Genomic DNA, 19,367 nt, shown 5'->3' on the forward strand with positions numbered 1-19,367 from the left:
CTGATTTTCTTTGCATCCTTTGCCAAAGATTTCTCGTAATCTGGCTTTGCCTGCCTAACCTCCTTTTTAACTTGGTTACAGAGCAGTTTATATATATCATAATCTTGTGTGTCACTTGTTAATTTATATGTATCCCATGCATTTTTCTTCTCTGCCCTATGTCTCATTAGTTCATGAGACATATGGCTGGACAGTGCAGTGTCTCAGAACATCTTAGTCTCCTTTACGAAAGCAAAAACCCTTCCCTTTAACCCTGATGATAGTTACCTCTTTGAGTAAATCCCACTTCAGAACACTGTGATCACTGCCACCTAGTGGTTCCTTTATCTGTAAATTCTTAATGTATGAAGAATCACTACTGATAATCAGATCAAGAGCATTACTCCCTCTAGTTGCCTCCTGATGTAGAAAACAATCATCCAATAAATCCACAAAAGCCTTGCTAGTGTGTGAGTGACCAACCCACAAATTCCAGTCAATATCTGGGAAATTAAAATTCCCCATTCATTGGCCTCTCTCAATGAATCATTGGCCTCAGAGTGGGCCAAGGAGTCATTGGCCCACTCTATTTCCCTGTACAGTTTCTTATTATACTCATCAGAGTCATTATGCCTATAGCACACTTCTACTTTCAATTTTGATCTCTCAATGCTTATGTCACACCAAACTGACTGTACACTGCACTGTCCAGCGATGTCAACTGGCTTCACTTCCTTGGATTTTATGTGTTTCTTAACTAATAGCATAACCCCTCCTCCCTTCCTACCCTGTCTATCCTTTCTTAGCATTTTTTTTTCATTAGCATTAGTAGAGGCATTTGATGCAAGAAGCAAGCTTATGCAGCATCAGCCAAAAAAAAAAAAAAAAAAAAAAACCACTTCCACTTCACCCCTCTGTTCGTTCAAAATACCTGTCCAGCTGAGCCTTAAACTTATTTAGGCTATCAATCTCCACCACAAGGGATGGAAGTCTGTTCCACCAACCAACCACCTGCTGGCTAAAGGCAAATTTCTGCATGTCTATCCTACATCTGTCTTTCCTCAATTTGAATTTATGCCCTCTCAGGTGATTTTTCTGAGCTAGAGGAAGAATCCCATCAGCATTGAGCATGCTTAAACCATTCAAGGCTTTATACACCTCTATCAGATCACCTCGCTGGTGCCTAGTCTCCAGACACTGTAATTTGCAAAACTTAAGCCTTTCTTCGTAAGAGCACCCCTTTGTTCCATTCACTAATCTTGTTGCCCTTCTCTGTACTCGTTCCAGCAGCTCTACACCTTCTTGAAATGAGGCCTCCAGACCTGTATACAGTACTCTAGGTGTGGCCTGACCATCGCCTTATACAATGGAATAATCACCTCCTTATCCCTGCTGGAAAAATTCCTGTATATCATTGACAATACTCCATGAGGTACTCTTGCAGCCCGTCTGCACTGCTCAGAGAACTTCATATCTGCCTGCACAACCACCCCCAAGTCCCTTTCATTCTCTACCACTGTCAGTGTTGTACCACAGAGTTGATACGTTGCTCTGGGGGTTGCTGTTTCCCATGTGTAGTACTTTACATTTGTCAATGTTAAACTTCATTTGCCACCTCTCAGCCCATCTGCTCAACCTTTCCAGATCCTGTTGCAGCAGCATAGTGTCAGTAGTGTCCTTGACAACCCTGCCAACCTTTGTATCGTCTGCAAACTTGGACATTAAGCCCGATATACCATCATCAATATCATTTATAAATACAGAAAACAATAATGGACCCAACACTGAGCCCTGAGGGACTCCACTAATAACATCAGTCCACGATGAGCAGTGTCCATTGATTACCACTCTCTGTCTTCTCCCCCTCAACCACCCCTTTATCCATAGCAGCATTTTGCCTCCAATGTCACACTGCTCCAATTTGTGTAGCAGTCTTCCATGTGCAACAGTATCAAAAGCCTTTCTAAGATCCAAGTATATAATATCAAAGTTATTCCCTGCATCCAGTTCTTTTGTGACTGTATCATAGTATCCAATCAAGTTGGTCAGGCAAGACTTCCCCTTAACAAAACCATGCTGTGTCTGAGCTATAACTGAAGTCTTGTCTAAATGATCCTGCAGTGCTTCTTTAACCAGTGCCTCCATTAATTTTCCTGGAACAGAAGTTAAGCTCACAGGTCTATAATTACTTGTGTCAGCCTTTGATCCTCCTTTGTGAATTGGGGTCACATTTGCACATTTCCAGTCTATGGGTACCTCCCCTGAGTCCAAGGAAGCTCTCATAATTATGGCTAAGGGTTTGCTTACTTCCTTTGCTGCCTCCTTTAATATAACTGGATAGATCCCATCCACCCCGGGTGCTTTTCTTGTGTTTATCTTCAACAGTTTCTCCTCCACTTTACTCCCAGTTATTTCAAGATTCTGTAGCTTACTGCTAGGGTTGAATACACCTCTGGCATTCGCCTCGCTGAATAACTCCTCATGTGTGAATGTCGATGCAAAATATTCATTTAGTTTGTTAGCTACCTGAGCAGGATCATCAAGACTTGACCCATCAATATCAAGTGGACCAATCTGATTCATCCCCTTCCTTCTAGAGTTTACATAAGTAAAGAACTCTTTGCTGTTTTTCTTTGCATCCCTTGCCAAGGATTTCTCGTAATCTGCCTTCGCCTGCCTAACCTCCTTTGTAACTTGGTTGCATATCAACTTGTATCTATCATAGGCTTCTGTGTCATGTGTTAATTTGTATGTATCCCATGCATTTTTCTTCTCTGCCATATGCCTCATTAGTTCATCTGACATCCATTTTGGCCTAAACCTTGAACAATATTTCTTAGTTGGTATGTAAAGCCTAGTAGCTTTCAAGATAAGTTCTTTGAATGCTTCCCATTTTGAATTTGCTGTTGGTAACATCATCAGTTGGTCCCACTGTATAGAATTTAAATACTGTCTCAGTCCATCGTAGTCGCCTTTACGGAAGCAATAACCCTTCCCTTTACCCCTAATGGTAGTTACCTCTTTGAGTAAATCCCACTTCAGCACACTGTGATCACTGCCACCGAGTGGTTCATTTATCTGCAGATTCTTAATGCATGAAGAATCACTGCTGATAATCAAATCAAGAGTATTACTCCCTCTAGTTGCCTCCCGAACATGCTGATGTAGAAAACAATCATCCAATAAATCCACAAAAGCCCTGCTAGTGTGTGAGTAACCAGCCCCCAAAATCCAGTCAATATCTGGGAAATTAAAATCTCCCATTATAAGACACTCTGATTTACTGGCCCACTCTATTTCCCTGTACAGTTCCTTATTATACTCATCAGAGTCATTAGGCCTATAGCACACTCCTACTCTCAATTTTGATCTCCCAATGTTTATGTCACACCAAACGGACTCCACACTGCACTGTCTAGCAATGTCGACTGGCTTCACTTCCTTGGTTTTTATGTATTTCTTAACTAATAGCATAACACCTCCCCCCTTCCTATCCTGTCTATCCTTTCTGTAGACGTTGTACTCCCCAAATTGCAGTTCCGCATCCCTTATATCTGTGTGACACCACGTGTCTGATATCCCAACAATATCTGTCTTCGATGTTTTGAGCAATACCTCAAATTCATCAAATTTGTTTACTAAACTCCTAGCATTGGTGTACACGCAAGTATACCTGCACCTGTTTCTATTCTTAGCTACCCTAACACAACCCATGTGTTTACTTGTACCGCAATGGCTCCCAGCAGTCTCTGAAATACCATGCATCTTGTTTTTCAGGCTTCTGCTCATTCTAATAGAAGCAGTGCAAGAATCTCTTTCACCTCTGCCAGTGGCTACTGTCAATCTATTGGTCTTTGTCTCCCCCCAAGCTAGTTGTTTTCCGACCCACCTAACACTGCCTCGATAGCATCAGCAAATATTCTTGCACCCTTTCTATTTAAGTGTATCCCATCCCTGTATAAGCAATCTCTCCTGTTAACAAGTACAGTCCAGGCTGAAAAAAATCCTACCCCTTGAGCCTTGCACAATCTTTCCAGGGCCGAATTGATCGAAAAGGCTCTCATCATATACTCCCTCCTATCGTGTCTGGGCAGAATTGCAGACACTTTCAAATTCAACCCTAATTCTCGGGTTTTGTTCAACATTGACCTGTACTTGTTAAGTAATTCTGCCGGTCTCCCACTCTTAATATTATTAGTGCCAACGTGTACAACTATATCACCTTTTATGCCCTTAAAAGATGATATTCGCTGTACAACGTCATCAACCTTTGCCCCTGGCAGACATACCCTGGTCCTGTTCCACCTATCTTTTTTACAAAGCATGTTCCCCGTTTCCCTGACAATAGAGTCACCAACAACTACTAGTTCCTTCGGGACCAGCGCATTCTGCCTTGGGGGTTGTCTCTGTGTCACGCGATGCCCAAGTGCAAGCTCTGGCGTTGATGTGGGCAGCTGAGAGCTTGATGGCCCCTCAATTTAGTTTCTTCGAGGGCATCCACCCTGTCCTTCAAGCTCTCATATAGGCCCATAAGAACGCCGAGTTGTTGCCTGATATCGATACACTCCTTGCATCGCGCACACACAAAGACATCCCCCTTGGCAGTATCATGTCCCATACCCGATTGCTCTGCAAACATCAAGCAAACAGTGCATTTTATAAGGCTGTGAGTCAGAGGACAACTACCCCCCTCAGTTCTGCTCTGAGCCACAGCACTTCCATTAGCTTGAGCCTTTTGCTTTGCTGCTCTGGTCTGAGTCATGATTCTATTAATTTATTAATTAATTATATTACGTTTGTAATCTAAGTCGTTATATGTATTTATTTAAACGTTCAATTTAACTGCTAACGAAGTTCAACTAACGCTATCTAGTACAGTATATAACCTACGGTATATCTAGTACGGTATCACAATGGCGGGAAAGTTACTAACGGTAGCGGTAGTTACGAACACGTGGAAACCCTTACCGATACTTTTACAAGGCCGAGTAAAGAATAAATACACCAAATTAATCAAAAAATCACAAAATAATGTTATACTACTAAATTTAAATCAAAAGTTTTAGAAAAACAATAATTTCAAATCAATAAATAAGAAAAATCCACTTAGCGGCTTGGAACACGACCGTCACTAGTAGCCTCGTCAGCAGACTCCTGACTCTTTACACATTGTACTCCCCGAATTCCAGTTCTTCATTCCTTATATCTGTGTGACACCACGTCTCTGATATACCAACAATATCTGCCTTTGATGTTTTGAGCAATACCTCATATTCATCAAATTTATTGACCAAACTCCTAGCATTGGTGTACACGCAAGTATACATGCACCTGATCCTATTCTTAGCTACCCCTAACCCAACCCATTGGTTTACTTTTACCGCAATGACTCCCAGCAGTCTCTGAAATATCCTGCATCTTGTTTTCGAGGCTGCTGCTCATTCCAGTAGAAGCAGTGAAAAAATCACTTTCACCTCTGCCAGTGGCTACTGTTAATCTCTTAGTCCTTGTATGGTCTATACTTCATGCATATGCCACATCTCCTTGACCTCATGTCTCAGATTGGTGTACTACCTAATTTTTTTCTCATTCCTAACTCAGACAAGTTAGGTAAATTGGCTGAGAAATGGCAATTTGATAAATGCAAGGTATTGCATATGGGTAGCATTTGGCATCTGGCTAAACTTCCTATCCAAATTGCTGGAACAAAATTCCATCAATTGTTGTCGAAGTTGATAGTTTAAATAAATTCAAGGAAGAAGTAGACAAATTAATGGAGGGAATGAATAGAATAGGATTATTTATTTTATTATTTTTTTTCTTTTTTACTTAAGTTGTATAAACTTGATTTCTTGCATCATTTGCTACTGCTAATACCAATCCCATGGTCAGCTTTAGCTCTACTGCACCATTCACACAGAATGGTGCAGTATAAGAGAGTTTTGTGTAATCTATTAAAGTTAACCCAAAGAGAAGGGGTAATCATATCACCATAAACTATCCACTCATGATTACAATGTTTCACTTTTACTAGCAAGAAACGATGACACGCTGTGAATTGGCATTTGGAATGGAGGGGGAACACTGACTTGCACATCCGCAGTCTGTATGTTTTTCTTTTCACGATCTCTTGGAAATCCCCACTGATCTTTCTGAGAGTATGGTACAAATATGTTTGGTAGGAATCATTTGGTGAGTACTAACAAGTAGTAGTAGTAGTAGTAGTAGTAGCAGCAGCAGCATGTGATGCAAGAAAGCAAGTGTATGAGCTTATGCAGCATCAGCCAAAAAAAAAAAAAAAAAAATCACACCATTCCCTCCAAATGCCTGTCCACTTCCTCCTCAAATTTATTTAACCTATCAACTTCCACAACGACAGACGGAAGTTTGTTCCAGCGATTCACCACCCGCTGGCTAAAGACAAATTTCCGCACATCTATTCTACATCTGTCTTTTCTTAATTTGAATTTATGCCCCCTTAGGTTCGTAATCTGAACAAGTGGAAGGATCCCATTCAAGGCCTTATATACCTCAATCAGATCACCACGCAGGTACCTAGTCTCCAGCCACTGCAATTTGCAGAACTTTAGCCTCTCTTGGTAAGAGGATTCCTTCTTTCCACCCACCAATCTTGTCGCCCTTCTCTGTACATGCTCAAGCAAATCGACATCCTTCCTAAAATGTGGCCTCCAGACCTGTATGCAGTACTCAAGGCATGGCCTGACCAATGCCTTATACAGAGGGACAATCACCTCCTTTTCCCTGCTAGCGAAATTCCTATATATCATTGACACAACCCCATGACCTGCCCTGGCAGCCTGTCTGCATTGCTCAGAAAACTTCATATCTGACTGCACAATTACTCCCAGGTCTTTTTTATTTTCTACCACTTCTTAGCCCTTCTGCCCAAATTATCTAGATCCTGTTGCAGTAGCACACTGCCATTACTGTCATTAACAACCCTGCCAACCTTTTATCATCTGCAAACTTCGACACTAAGCCTGATATACCTTCATCGATATCATTGATAAATATACAAAACAACAGTGGACCCAACACCGAACCCTGTGGGACTCCACTAATAACATTAGTCCACGAAGAGCATCACCCATTGATTACCACCCTGTGTCTTCTCCCACTTAACCATCCTTTTATCTATTGTAGCAACTTACCCTTAATACCATTCTGCTCCAATTTGTAGAATAGTCTTTCATGTGCAACAGTGTCAAAAGCTTTCCTGAAATCCAAATATATGATATCAAAATTATTTTTTGCATCCAGTTCCTTTGTAAGCACATCATAATAACCAATCAAATTTGTCAGAGAAGACTTTCCCTTAACAAACCCATGCTGTGTCTGAATTATTGCTGCAGTCTTGTATAGATGACAATCTATACAAGACTGCAGACAAGCTATACAAGACAAATGATGATCCTGCAATGCATCTTTAACCAGTGACTCCATTAAGTTATGACCATAACCAGAAACATTGTCAAGGAAAATTACAAGAATATGTATTGAATATCCCAAAAATTTGGCCATGTGATCACCCCAGTTGCAGTTTTAATTAAGGTGGTACCTGACCGATATACAGGGTGTTTCAAAAGTTATGGTCAATAATTTAAAGATGAACTGTACAGACTACAGTATACAAAAAAAAGCCTAGTAAACATGGGTCCTTAAGTGATTCTTTTTCGAGATATTGCACATTTCTAGTTGGGATCCTCCACTGACAAGGTGAACTGTACAGAGTTGGGATCCACCACCGATTTATTTGTTTAGGTTAGGTTAGTTATGCTCATTCTCCTCCTTTCCCCTCTCTCAATACTCTGAGATGTAGCAGTCATACTAGTACTTGTCGATGCGGAAAGATGTTACAGCAGTGAAGAGTATGCAGTCATGATCTTCATGTTTGGTAAATCCAACGGCAGTGCACTCGAGGCTGCACATTTGTATCAAGAAACATTTCCCCACCGAAGGCAGCCCAACCAACAGGCACACATTCACCAGGGTACATAAATTCGTTAGAGAACATGGGCACTTCACACATGGATCATGAGCAGGTAGGCCCAGAAGCATAACACCTGCTGTTGAGGCAAGTGTGTTAGAAAGAATAGAACAAAATTCAGGAATTTCAACGAGGAGGGTTACTCTGCAAGAGCGTGTTTTGAATCATAGCAGTGTGTGGCGAATTGTACATCAACAGTTAATGTACCCCAAACATATCCAGCGAGAACAAGGTCTCAGCAATACAGACTACCCTCCCAGAGTGAACTTCTGCCAGTGGAAGGAACAACAGTGTGTCCTGAACCCTCAATTTTTAAACAACATTTTGTTCACTGACGAAGCTGGGTTTACTCGTGATGGTATTTTTAATTTTCATAACTGTGATGTTTGGTTCGACGAAAATCCTAATGCAATTCACCAGTCATGACATCAGCAACCTTTCTCGTTGAATGTCTGGGCAGGACTACTAGGAGACTGTCTAATTGGACCACACTTTCTGCCAAACAGGCGAGCTGTACCTTCAGTTCCTGCAGAATGTTCTTCCAGACCTCCTTGATGAAGATAATGTTCCACTTCAGAAATGCTAGAACATGTGGTTTATTCATGATGGTGCACCGGTGCATTTTGCTCGAGTTGTGATTCGGTATCTAACTAGAAAGTATGGTCAATGGTGGATAGATAGAGGTGGGCCTGTAATGTGGCCTCCCAGATTAACAGACTTAAATACTATGGAATTTTGTTACCTGGGGTCATGTAAAAAGCTTGGTATACACTTCTGACATTAACACAGTTGAGGAATTGCAGCATCAGGTTGAAGGAGCCATTCAGCTAATCAGAAATGACCCAGGAATGTCTGAGAGGATTCACAACTCAATGCAGAGAAGACTACAAAGCTGCATATGGATGCAAGGACAGCATTTTGAACACCTTTAGTAACATCCTGTAACCTGTAACATCTGTAAAATCCTGTGGTGTGGAAACCAAAAAATTAAAAATTAAAAGTGTATTGTCTTATGTTTAATAAAACCACCCTTAGCAAAGGATTCACAGCTTTTTGCTAAACTAGTGCTCCCCTAGTCAGTGGCGGATCTTAACAGAAATGTGCATTATCTCGAAAACTGTTCATTTGCGGCCCGATGTTCACTGGTACTTTTTTTGCTTATTTTAGTTTGTACTTTTCACCTTTAAATTATTGACCATCATTTTTGAAACACTCTGTATATACCTGAGTGATATACGATCGCAGTCTCAAAATTGTTATGATAAAGGCTAATTATGTTCTTTCTAATGAAGCCACAGTTTGTTCATCATAATGTTGGGAGAAAGCAATTTGGCTTTGGCTAATTTTATTAACAAAAGATTTAGGGATATTTTTCAGATTAAACTGGGTAGCAGAGCACCATATATCTGAAACATATAGAATGATGGTAGAGATTTGGCACATATATATCTGGTAAGTTTAAGTCCATATGTTCATTTATGAAAACCTTGGTAGACTTTACTACTTAGGCTCGCTCTCTCTCTCTCTCTCTCTCTCTCTCTCTCTCTCGCTCTCTCCACTTCACTACCCTTGTGAAAACATACAGTAGCTAATTAATTTTTTCCAAAATTTGTATTTGATATTTTTTTTTAAATTAAACCTGTATAATTCTCTCAGGCAATTTTATTTACTTTTTCAGATTCAAGGTGGTCAAGAGTATGTGGAAGGGTTCTATATTAGATTCCGTGATCTTTCTGGTGGATCACAAAAATATAACATGGTTACAGTTCTTAATGGTGGTGCTTCATCATATGTTCTTACTGATCTACGCAAGTTTACCAAATATGAGTTTTTTCTTGTTCCATTTTATAAAAGTGTAGAGGGACCTCCTAGCAATTCACGTAGTGCACAAACCATGGAAGATGGCAAGTAACATTTAATTTATATATCTAACCTTTATGGCTTCAGCTTGGTGTACCCATTGCTGTATTCTTAATTGTAAGACATTTTTCTAAGCTAGTTTGTTTATAAACTTACATCACCATATTTATCTTAGCATTTATTATTATGTTAGCGTTAATGTAGGAAACACACTTGATATAAGTTTTTTTTTTATCATTTGCCAAAGAATTTCTTCTAGAAAGAAGAAGAAATTCGTTGAAGAATTTCATAACTTTTAAATGGAAACAGCATTTAAAAGCTATATGAAACTTAATGCAAAATTCCAACATAACTTATAAATTATAAATATAAATTTTTTTAATTTTATGATAACTGCAACTATGAAAAGTGTTAGAACTTATAGTACTTTAACCCCTTTGTGGATTATCCCGAGATATCTCGTTTTTAGTTTTAAAAGTTATTTGGAACTACATGAAATATTTCAGGATACAATATACCGAGGTGCCTCCGTAGCCATGTGGGAAGGAGCAGCAGCAGCAGTGTGTAGCACATGCTTCTTGATTAGACTGGGGTTCGAGCCCGTCACCACCAAATACAGAGGATGCGGAAAGGTCAGGGAATGACCACCACATATCCTGGAGTAATATGGTCTTAGTTGCTAATGCTCCTAAAAAAAAAAAAACAAAAAAAACAATATCCTGAAGCAAACAATAATACCTCCAAATTTAGGATATAAATGTATTTTCTCGGCCATTTATCTGGCTAATTTTGCATTAACATTAGCATTAGTAGAGGCATACGATGCAAGAAAGCAAGCTTATGCAGCATCAGCCAAAAAAAAAAAAAAAAACCTGCTCCCATTTCATCCCTCCGTTCGATCCAAATACTTGTCTGCCAGGGGCAAAGGTTGATGACATTGTAGAGCGGATATCATCTTTTAAGGGCACAAAAGGTGATATAGTTGTACACGTTGGCACGAATGATATTAAGAGTAGGAGACCGGCGGAATTACTTAGCAAGTACAGGTCACTGCTGAAAAAAAGCCGTGAATTAGGGTTGAACTTGAAAGTGTCTGCAATTCTGCCCAGACACGATAGGAGGGAGTATATGATGAGAGCCTTGTCGATCAATTCGGCCCTGGAGGGATTGTGCAAGGCTCAAGGGGTAGAATTTTTTTCAGCCTGGACTGTACTTGTTAACAGGAGAGATTGCTTCTACAGGGATGGGATACACTTAAATAGAAAGGGTGCAAGAATTTTTGCTGATGCTGTCGAGGCAGTGTTAGGTGGGTCGGAAAACTGCTAGTTGGGGGGGATACAAGGACTAATAGATTAACAGTAGCCACTGGCAGAGGTGGAAGTGATTCTTGCACTGCTTCTATTGAAATGAGCAGAAGTCTGAAAAACAAGATGCAGGATATTTCAGAGACTGCTGGTAGTCATTGCGTTACAAGTAAACACATGGGTTGTGTTAGGGTAGCTAAGAATAGAAACAGGTGCATGTATACCTGCGTGTACACCAGTGCTAGGAGTTTGGTAAATAAATTTGATGAATTTGAGGTATTGCTCAAAACATCAAAGGCAGATATTGTTGGGATATCAGAGACGTGGTGTCACACAGATATAAGTAATGCGGAACTGGAATTTGGGGAATACAATGTGTATAGAAAGGATAGACAGGACAGGAGGGGAGGAGGGGTTATGCTATTAATTAAGAAACACATAAAGTCCAAGGAAGTGAAGCCAGTCGACATCGATGGACAGGGCAGTGCCGAATCAGTTTGGTGTGACATAAGCATAGGGAAATCAAAATTGAGAGTAGGAGTGTGCTATAGGCCTAATGACTCTGATGAGTATAATAAGATATTGTACAGGGAAATAGAGTGGGCCAGTAAATCAGAGAGTCTTATAATGGGGGATTTTAATTTCCCAGATATTGACTGGAATTTGTGGGTTGGTCACTCGCACACTAGCAAGGCTTTTGTGGATTTATTGGATGATTGTTTTCTACACCAGCATGTTCGTGAGGCAACAAGAGGGAGCAATACTCTTGATCTGATTATCAGTAGTGACTCTTCATGCATTAAGAACCTGCAGATAAATGAACCACTAGGTGGCAGTGATCACAGTGTGTTGAAGTGGGATTTACTCAAGGAGGTAACTACCATCAGAGGTAAAGGGAAGGGTTTTTGTTTTCGTAAAGGCGACTATGATGGTCTGAGACAGTATTTAAATTCTATACAGTGGGACCAACTGATGATGTTACCAACAGCAAACTCAAAATGGGAAGCATTCAAGGAACTAATCTTGGAGGCTACCAGGCTTTACATACCAACTAAGAAATATTGTTCAAGGTTTAGGCCTAAATGGTTGTCAGATGAACTAATGAGACATGTGGCAGAGAAGAAAAATGCATGGGATACATATAAATTAATGGGTGACATGGAAGCCTATGATAGATATAAGTTGGTCTGTAACCAAGTCACAAAGGAGATTAGGCAGGCAAAGGCAGACTACGAAAAATCCTTGGCAAAGGATGCAAAGAAAAACAGAAAAGAGTTCTTTACATACTTGAACTCGAGAAGGAAAGGGATGAATCAGATTGGTCCACTGGATATTGATGGTTCAACAGTTGAGGATCCTGCTCAGGTGGCTAACAATCTAAACGAGTATTTTGCATCTACATTCACGCATGAGGAGTTATTCAGGAAGGAGAATGATGTAGGTAAAGTAAACATTGGCAGTGAGCTGGATGATTTTGTAATAACTGAGAGGAAAGTGGAGGAGAGATTGTTGAGGATAAACATAAAAAAGGCACCTGGGGTGGATGGGATCTATCCAGTTATATTAAAGGAGGCAGCAAAGGAAGTTTGCAAACCCCTAGCCATAATTATGAGAGCTTCTTTGGACTCAGGGGAGGTACCCATAGACTGGAGATGTGCAAATGTAACCCCAATTCACAAAGGAGGATCAAAGGCTGACACAAGTAATTATAGACCTGTTAGTTTAACTTCTGTTCCAGGTAAATTAATGGAGGCACTGGTTAAAGAAGCACTGCAGGATCATCTAGACAAGAATTCAGTTATAGCTCAGACGCAGCATGGTTTTGTTAAGGGCAGGTCTTGCCTGACCAATTTGATTGGATACTATGATGTAGTCACAAAAGAACTGGATGCAGGGAATAACTTTGATATTATATATTTGGATCTTAGAAAGGCTTTTGATACTGTTGCACATGGAAGACTGCTGCACAAATTGGAGCAGTGTGGGATTGGAGGCAAATTGCTGCTATGGATAAGGGGATGGTTGAGTGGCAGAAGACAGAGAGTGGTAATCAATGGACACTGCTCAACGTGGACTAATGTTATTAGTGGAGTTCCTCAAGGTTCAGTGTTGATTCATCATGGCACATTTTCAGGAAAAAAATGTTACTCGAAGGGGTTAATACCATGTATGGGTTGAATGTTAAGATTGTAGAATGTTAATATACTATAAAATTCCTTTACAAATGAAGTTCTAGCAAAGGCTGAAGGAATTATAAATCAATAAATAATCTTTTATTGCACACATCCAAATACAGTGGAAAATAAATACCCATCAAGTACCCACCAAGACTTGACATGGTTTGACAATTGAACTGCAGACAAATGGACTGCAGAAGCATGGGCACTGATTTTGGTGGATAACAGCTTTAGACATCATAATTTGGATCTGAAAGCAGAACACACACACAATGATGATGATCATCATCAGCCATTTTCTATCCACTGCAGGATGAAGGCCTCTCCAGCAACTTTCCAGTTCCTTCTGTTTTGAGCACTGGCCATCCATTATCAACATACAATCAGGGATTAGCAAAATTGAAAATTAAGGTTATGTTAACAGTTGCGATAATAGAAAGTTAAGTATACTGAAAATAAGCTATCAATTTTACAAAAAAAAATTGGAGGAAAATTACAGCTAAAGGGCAATTATGTGATATTTATATTAACATTACAAAAATTACATATAATTATAAATATATATATATTAAAATCAATTCCAGTGTAAACAACTACCAAAGTGTGCAATTATAGTGCATGGCAGAAAGTATCAAGTTGCACATTCCATGACATAATTGAGATTCTCCATCGTAACTGCAAACTAAATCTTGCAGTCGCTGATATTCTATTATGTCACAGCTTGAACGAGATACCAATTAGACAGTTCACCAAATGGACTGCAGAAGCATGGGCACTGATTTTGATGGATAACAGCTTTAGACATCATAATTTGGATCTGAAAGCAGAACACACACACAATGATGATGATGATCATCAGCCATTTTCAATCCACTGCAGGATGAAGGCCTCTCCAGCAACTTTCCAGTTCCTTCTGTTTTGAGCACTGGCCATCCATTTACTACCGAAAAAACTCATGAATTTCATCTATCCCTCTCCGCCTTTGTCTTCCAGGTTTTCTTCTAGCTCCTCTTGGGTACCATTCTGTTATTTTCTTAGTCCATCTGCCATCATGTATTCGAGCTATGTGTCCTACCCAAAACCATTTTAGTTTTTTAGTTTTGATAAGAATGTCCTTTACTTGAGTTTCCTGCCTAATCCATGTGTTTCTCTTCTTATCTAACAGTCTGATTCCCAATATAATTCGTTCCATTCTTCGCTGTGTAGTTCTCAGCTTCTCTTCCATTCTTTTGGGGAATGCCCAAGTTTCACTTCCATAAGTCAAGGTGGCGAGTATACATTGGTTCATTATTTTACGTTTCAGACAAAGTGGAATATTACTCTTCAGTATGTGACTATATTTCCTGAATGCTATACATCCAAAATTTATCCTTCTCTTGACTTCCAGCCATTTATCATTATTACAGCTAATAACTTGTCCCAGATAAGTATATGACTCCACCTTTTCAATTACTGCTCCTTCAATCATTATTTCCCTTCTTACTTGTTCATACTTGTTTTTTTTTTTTTTTTTTTTGATTTGGTAGTTGTTGGCGCATCGGCTTCTGTGGCCATATCGCACCTCCCAAGGTTTTTGCAGTAGTTTGATCCAAGCCCGAGGCGGGAATCGAACCCGCGACCTTTGGGTTGCCGGGCAGGTACTTTACCCACTCGGCTAGCCCGGTCGGCGTTCATACTTGTGCATACTTGTGCACCGTTACTTTTGTTTTAGCCATATTCACTTTTAGTCCAAAATCCTTACTAACTGTGCATAACTGATTAAGATTTTCCTCTAATTCTTTGGGATTGTGGCTTATGACCGCAATGTCATCTACAAATCGTAAATGGTTTAGGTACTCTCCGTTCACATTATAATATATGGGATATCTATGCCTTGTCTTTGAAGTGCCCGAAACATTGCCTTATGCTGTATGGAGTCAAATGCCTTTTCATAATTCACAAATGCCAGCCATAATGGTGTTTTATATTCCTTTTCTTTCTCCATTAGCTGTGATATTACGTGAAGGTGATCCATTGTTGAGAATCCTGTCGTAAAGCCAGCTTGCTCTGTCGGTTGATTCTCATCAAGTATTCTTTCTAATCTGTTCGTAATGATCCTTGTGAACAACTTGTAGATGTGGGATAACAAGCTAATTGGTCTATAATTTCAAATTTCTGATTTATCTCCTTTCTTATGCAGCAAAAGATGACACACAATGAGTGTCATCCAATTCAGAAGAGCTGTTTAAATACTATTGCTTTCTTGCATCATATGCCTCTACTAATGCATTAGCATTAGTAGAGGCATATGATGCAAGAAAGCAAGCTTATGCAGCATCAGCCAAAAAAAAAAAAAAAAAACCCTTTCCACTTCACTCCTCTGTTAGTTTGAAATACCTGTCCAGCTGAGCCTTAAATTTATTTAGGCTATCGACTTTCACAACAAGGGATGGAAGTCTGTTCCACCAACCAACTACCCGCTGGCTAAAGGCAAATTTCCGCACATCTATCCTACATCTGTCTTTTCTCAATTTGAATTTATGCCCTCTCAGGTGTTTATTCTGAGCAAGAGGCAGTATCCCATCAGCATTGAGCATGCTCAAACCATTCAAGGCTTTGTACACCTCTATCAGATCACCTCGCCGGTGCCTAGTCTCCAGACACTGTGATTTGCAAAACTTAAGCCTTTCTTTGTAAGAGCAACCCTTCGTTCCGTTCACTAACCTTGTTGCCCTTCTTTGAACTCGTTCCAGCAGCTGTACATCCTTCTTGAAATGAGGCCTCCAGACCTGTATACAGTACTCAAGGTCTGGCCTGACCATTGCCTTATACAAGGGAATAATCACCTCCCTATCCCTGCTAGAAAAATTCCTGTATATCATTGATAAGACACCATGAGCTACTTTTGCAGCCCATCTGCACTGCTCAGAGAACTTCATATCTGCCTGCACAATTACCCCCAGGTCCTTTTCATTCTCTACAACTGTCAGTGTAATACCACAGAGTTGATACATTGCTCTGGGGTTGCTGTTTCCCATATGTCGTACTTTACATTTGTCAATGTTAAACTTCATTTGCCACCTCTCAGCCCATCTGTTCAACCTTTTCAGATCCTGTTGCAGCAGCATAGCGTCAATAGCGTCCTTAATAACCCTGCCAACCTTTGTATCGTCTGCAAACTTGGACATTAAGCTTGATATACCATCATCGATATTATTTATAAATACAGAAAACAACAATGGACCCAACACTGAACCCTGAGGTACTCCAATAATAACATTAGTCCACGATGAGCAGTGTCCATTAATTACCACTCTCTGTCTTCTGCCACTCAACCGTTCCTTTATCCCTAGCAACAATTTGCCACCAATGCCACACTGCTCTAATTTGTGTAGTAGTCTACCATGTGCAACAGTATCAAAAGCCTTTCTAAGATCTAATTATATAATATCAAAGTTATTCCCTGCATCCAATTCTTTTGTGACTAAATCATAGTATCCAATGAAATTGGTCAGGCAAGACCTTCCCTTAACAAAACCATGCTGTGTCTGAGCTATAACTGAATTATTGTCAAGATGATCCTGCAGTGCTTCTTTAATCAGTGCTTCCATTAATTTTCCTGTAACAGAAGTTAAACTCACAGGTCTATAATTACTTGTGTGAGCTTTTGATCCTCCTTTGTGAATTGGGGTTACATTTGCACATCTCCAGTCTGTGGGTGCCTCCCCTGAGTCCAAGGAAGCTCTCATAATTATGGCTAACGGATTGCTTACTTCCTCTGCTGCCTTCTTTAATATAACTGTATAGATCCTATCCACCTCGGGTGCCTTTCTTGTATTTATCTTCAACAATTTCTCCTCCACTTTACTCTCAATTATTACAAGATCATCTAGCTCACTGCCAGTGTTTACTTCATCCATGGCACTGCCCTTCCTGAATAACTCCTCATGTGTGAATGCAGATGCAAAATATCGATTTAGTTTGTTAGCTACCTGAGCAGGATCATGAACAGTTGAACCATTGATATCACGTGGACCAATCTGATTCATCCCCTTCCTTCTAGAGTGTACATAAGTAAAGAACTCCTTGCTGTTTTTCTTTGCATCCCTTGCCAAAGATTTCTCGTAATCTGCCTTCGCCTGCATAACCGGCTTTGTAACTTGGTTACAGATCAACTTATATCTATCATAGGCTTCTGTGTCATATGTTAATTTATATGTATCCCATGCATTTTTCTTCTCTGCCATATGTCTCATTAGTTCATCTGACATCCATTTAGGCCTGAACTTTGAACAATATTTCTTAGTTGGTATGTAAAGCCTAGTATCTTCCAAGATAAGTTCTTTGAATGCTTCCCATTTTGAGTTTGCTGTTGGTAACATCATCAGTTGGTCCCACTGTATAGAATTTATATACTGTCTCAGACCATCGTAGTTGCCATTACGAAAGCAATAACCCTTCCCTTTACCCCTGATGGTAGTTACCTCTTTGAGTAAATCCCACTTCAGCACACTGTGATCACTGCCACCTAGTGGTTCCTGCAGCTTCTTAATGCATGAAGAATCACTACTGATAATCAAATCAAGAGTATTGCTCCCTCTAGTTGCCACCCGAACATGATGTAGAAAACAATCATCAAATAAATCCCCAAAAGCCTTGCTAGTGTGTGAGTGACCAACCCACAAATTCCAGTCAATATCTGGGAAATTAAAATCCCCCATTATAAGGCTCTCTGATTTACTGGCCCACTCTATTTCCCTGTACAGTTTCTTATTATGCTCATCAGAGTCATTAGGCCTATAGCACACTCCTACTCTCAATTTTGATCTCCCAATGCTTATGTCACACCAAACTGACTCGACACTGCACTGTCCAGCGATGTTAACTGGGATCACTTCCTTGGATTTTATGTGTTTCTTAACTAATAGTATAACCCCTCCTCCCTTCCTATCCTGTCTATCCTTTCTGTAGACGTTGTACTCCCCAAATTCCAGTTCTGCATTACTTATATCTGTGTGACACCACGTCTCTGATGTCCCCACAATATCCGCCTGTGATGCTTTGAACAATACCTCAAATTCATCAAATTTATTTACCAAACTCCTAGCATTGGTGTACACGCAAGTATACATGCACCTGTTCTTTTTCTTAGCTACCCTAACCCAACCCATGTGTTTACTTGTACCCCAATGACTCCTAGCGGTCTCTGAAATATCCTGCATCTTATTTTCTAGGCTGCTGCTCATTCCAATAGAAGCAGTGCAAGAATCACTTTCACCTCTGCCAGTGGCTACTGTCTATTAATCCTTGTATTCCCCCCAATCTAGCAGTTTTTCGACCCACCAATACTGCCTCGATAGCAACAGCAAACATTCTTGCACCCTCTCTATTTAAGTGTATCCCATCCCTGTAGAAGCAGTCTCTCCTGTTAACAAGTACCGACCAGGCTGAAAAAAATTCTACCCCTTGAGCCTTGCACAATCTTTCCAGGGCCGAATTGATCGACAGGGCTCTCATCATATACTCTCTCCTATCGTGGCTGGGCAGAATTGCAGACACTTTCAAATTCAACACTAATTCATGGCTTTTTTTCAACAGGGACCTGTACTTGTTAAGTAATTCCGCCAGTCTCCTACTCTTAATATCATTAGTGCAAACATGTAATACTAAGTAAAGTGGAGACTTGCTCTGTGATTCAGCATCTGTATTCAGAATGGATTGCAAAGTTATCCATATGTACTCCAACTGATTCAAATATTTGAATGGCAGTAGTACAATTGCAAGTATTAGTTCACACTTGCAAACCAATGCAAGTGTGAATTAACACTTGGAATTGTACTAACTGCCATTTTTTATATGTGACTTTGGCAGCAGCATTGGGCTTATTGACCTTAAAGATCCCAGAAATTTGGGCAAGAAACCTACATACTTCACATATCTCATCACAAAAAAACATGCAATAATGCACACGTCATACATCCATACTCTCCAAGAATTTGTCTAGTTCTTTGAGTTAATTCAAACCATCCACGTCCACAACATTGAAGCTTTTGCTAACAA

The 19,367-nt window shown here is 40.0% G+C and overlaps 1 protein-coding gene across 3 annotated transcripts in view; it reads left to right on the plus strand.

Annotated features, from left to right (window-relative positions):
- The window catches only part of LOC150085722 (roundabout homolog 1-like), a 1,418,757-nt gene that overhangs the window by 901,893 nt on the left and 497,497 nt on the right, over positions 1 to 19,367 (plus strand). For all 3 annotated transcript variants that reach the window (XM_090374199.1, XM_090374201.1, XM_090374202.1), the window contains exon 13: positions 9,666 to 9,891. In XM_090374199.1, the coding sequence (XP_090230325.1) occupies positions 9,666 to 9,891 (226 nt within the window). The remainder of the gene's footprint in view (positions 1 to 9,665; positions 9,892 to 19,367) is intronic.

Source organism: Mastigoproctus giganteus, chromosome 5 (genome assembly GCF_048544385.1).
Source record: "Mastigoproctus giganteus isolate SK-2022 chromosome 5, ASM4854438v1, whole genome shotgun sequence".
Lineage (NCBI taxonomy): Eukaryota > Metazoa > Arthropoda > Arachnida > Uropygi > Thelyphonidae > Mastigoproctus > Mastigoproctus giganteus.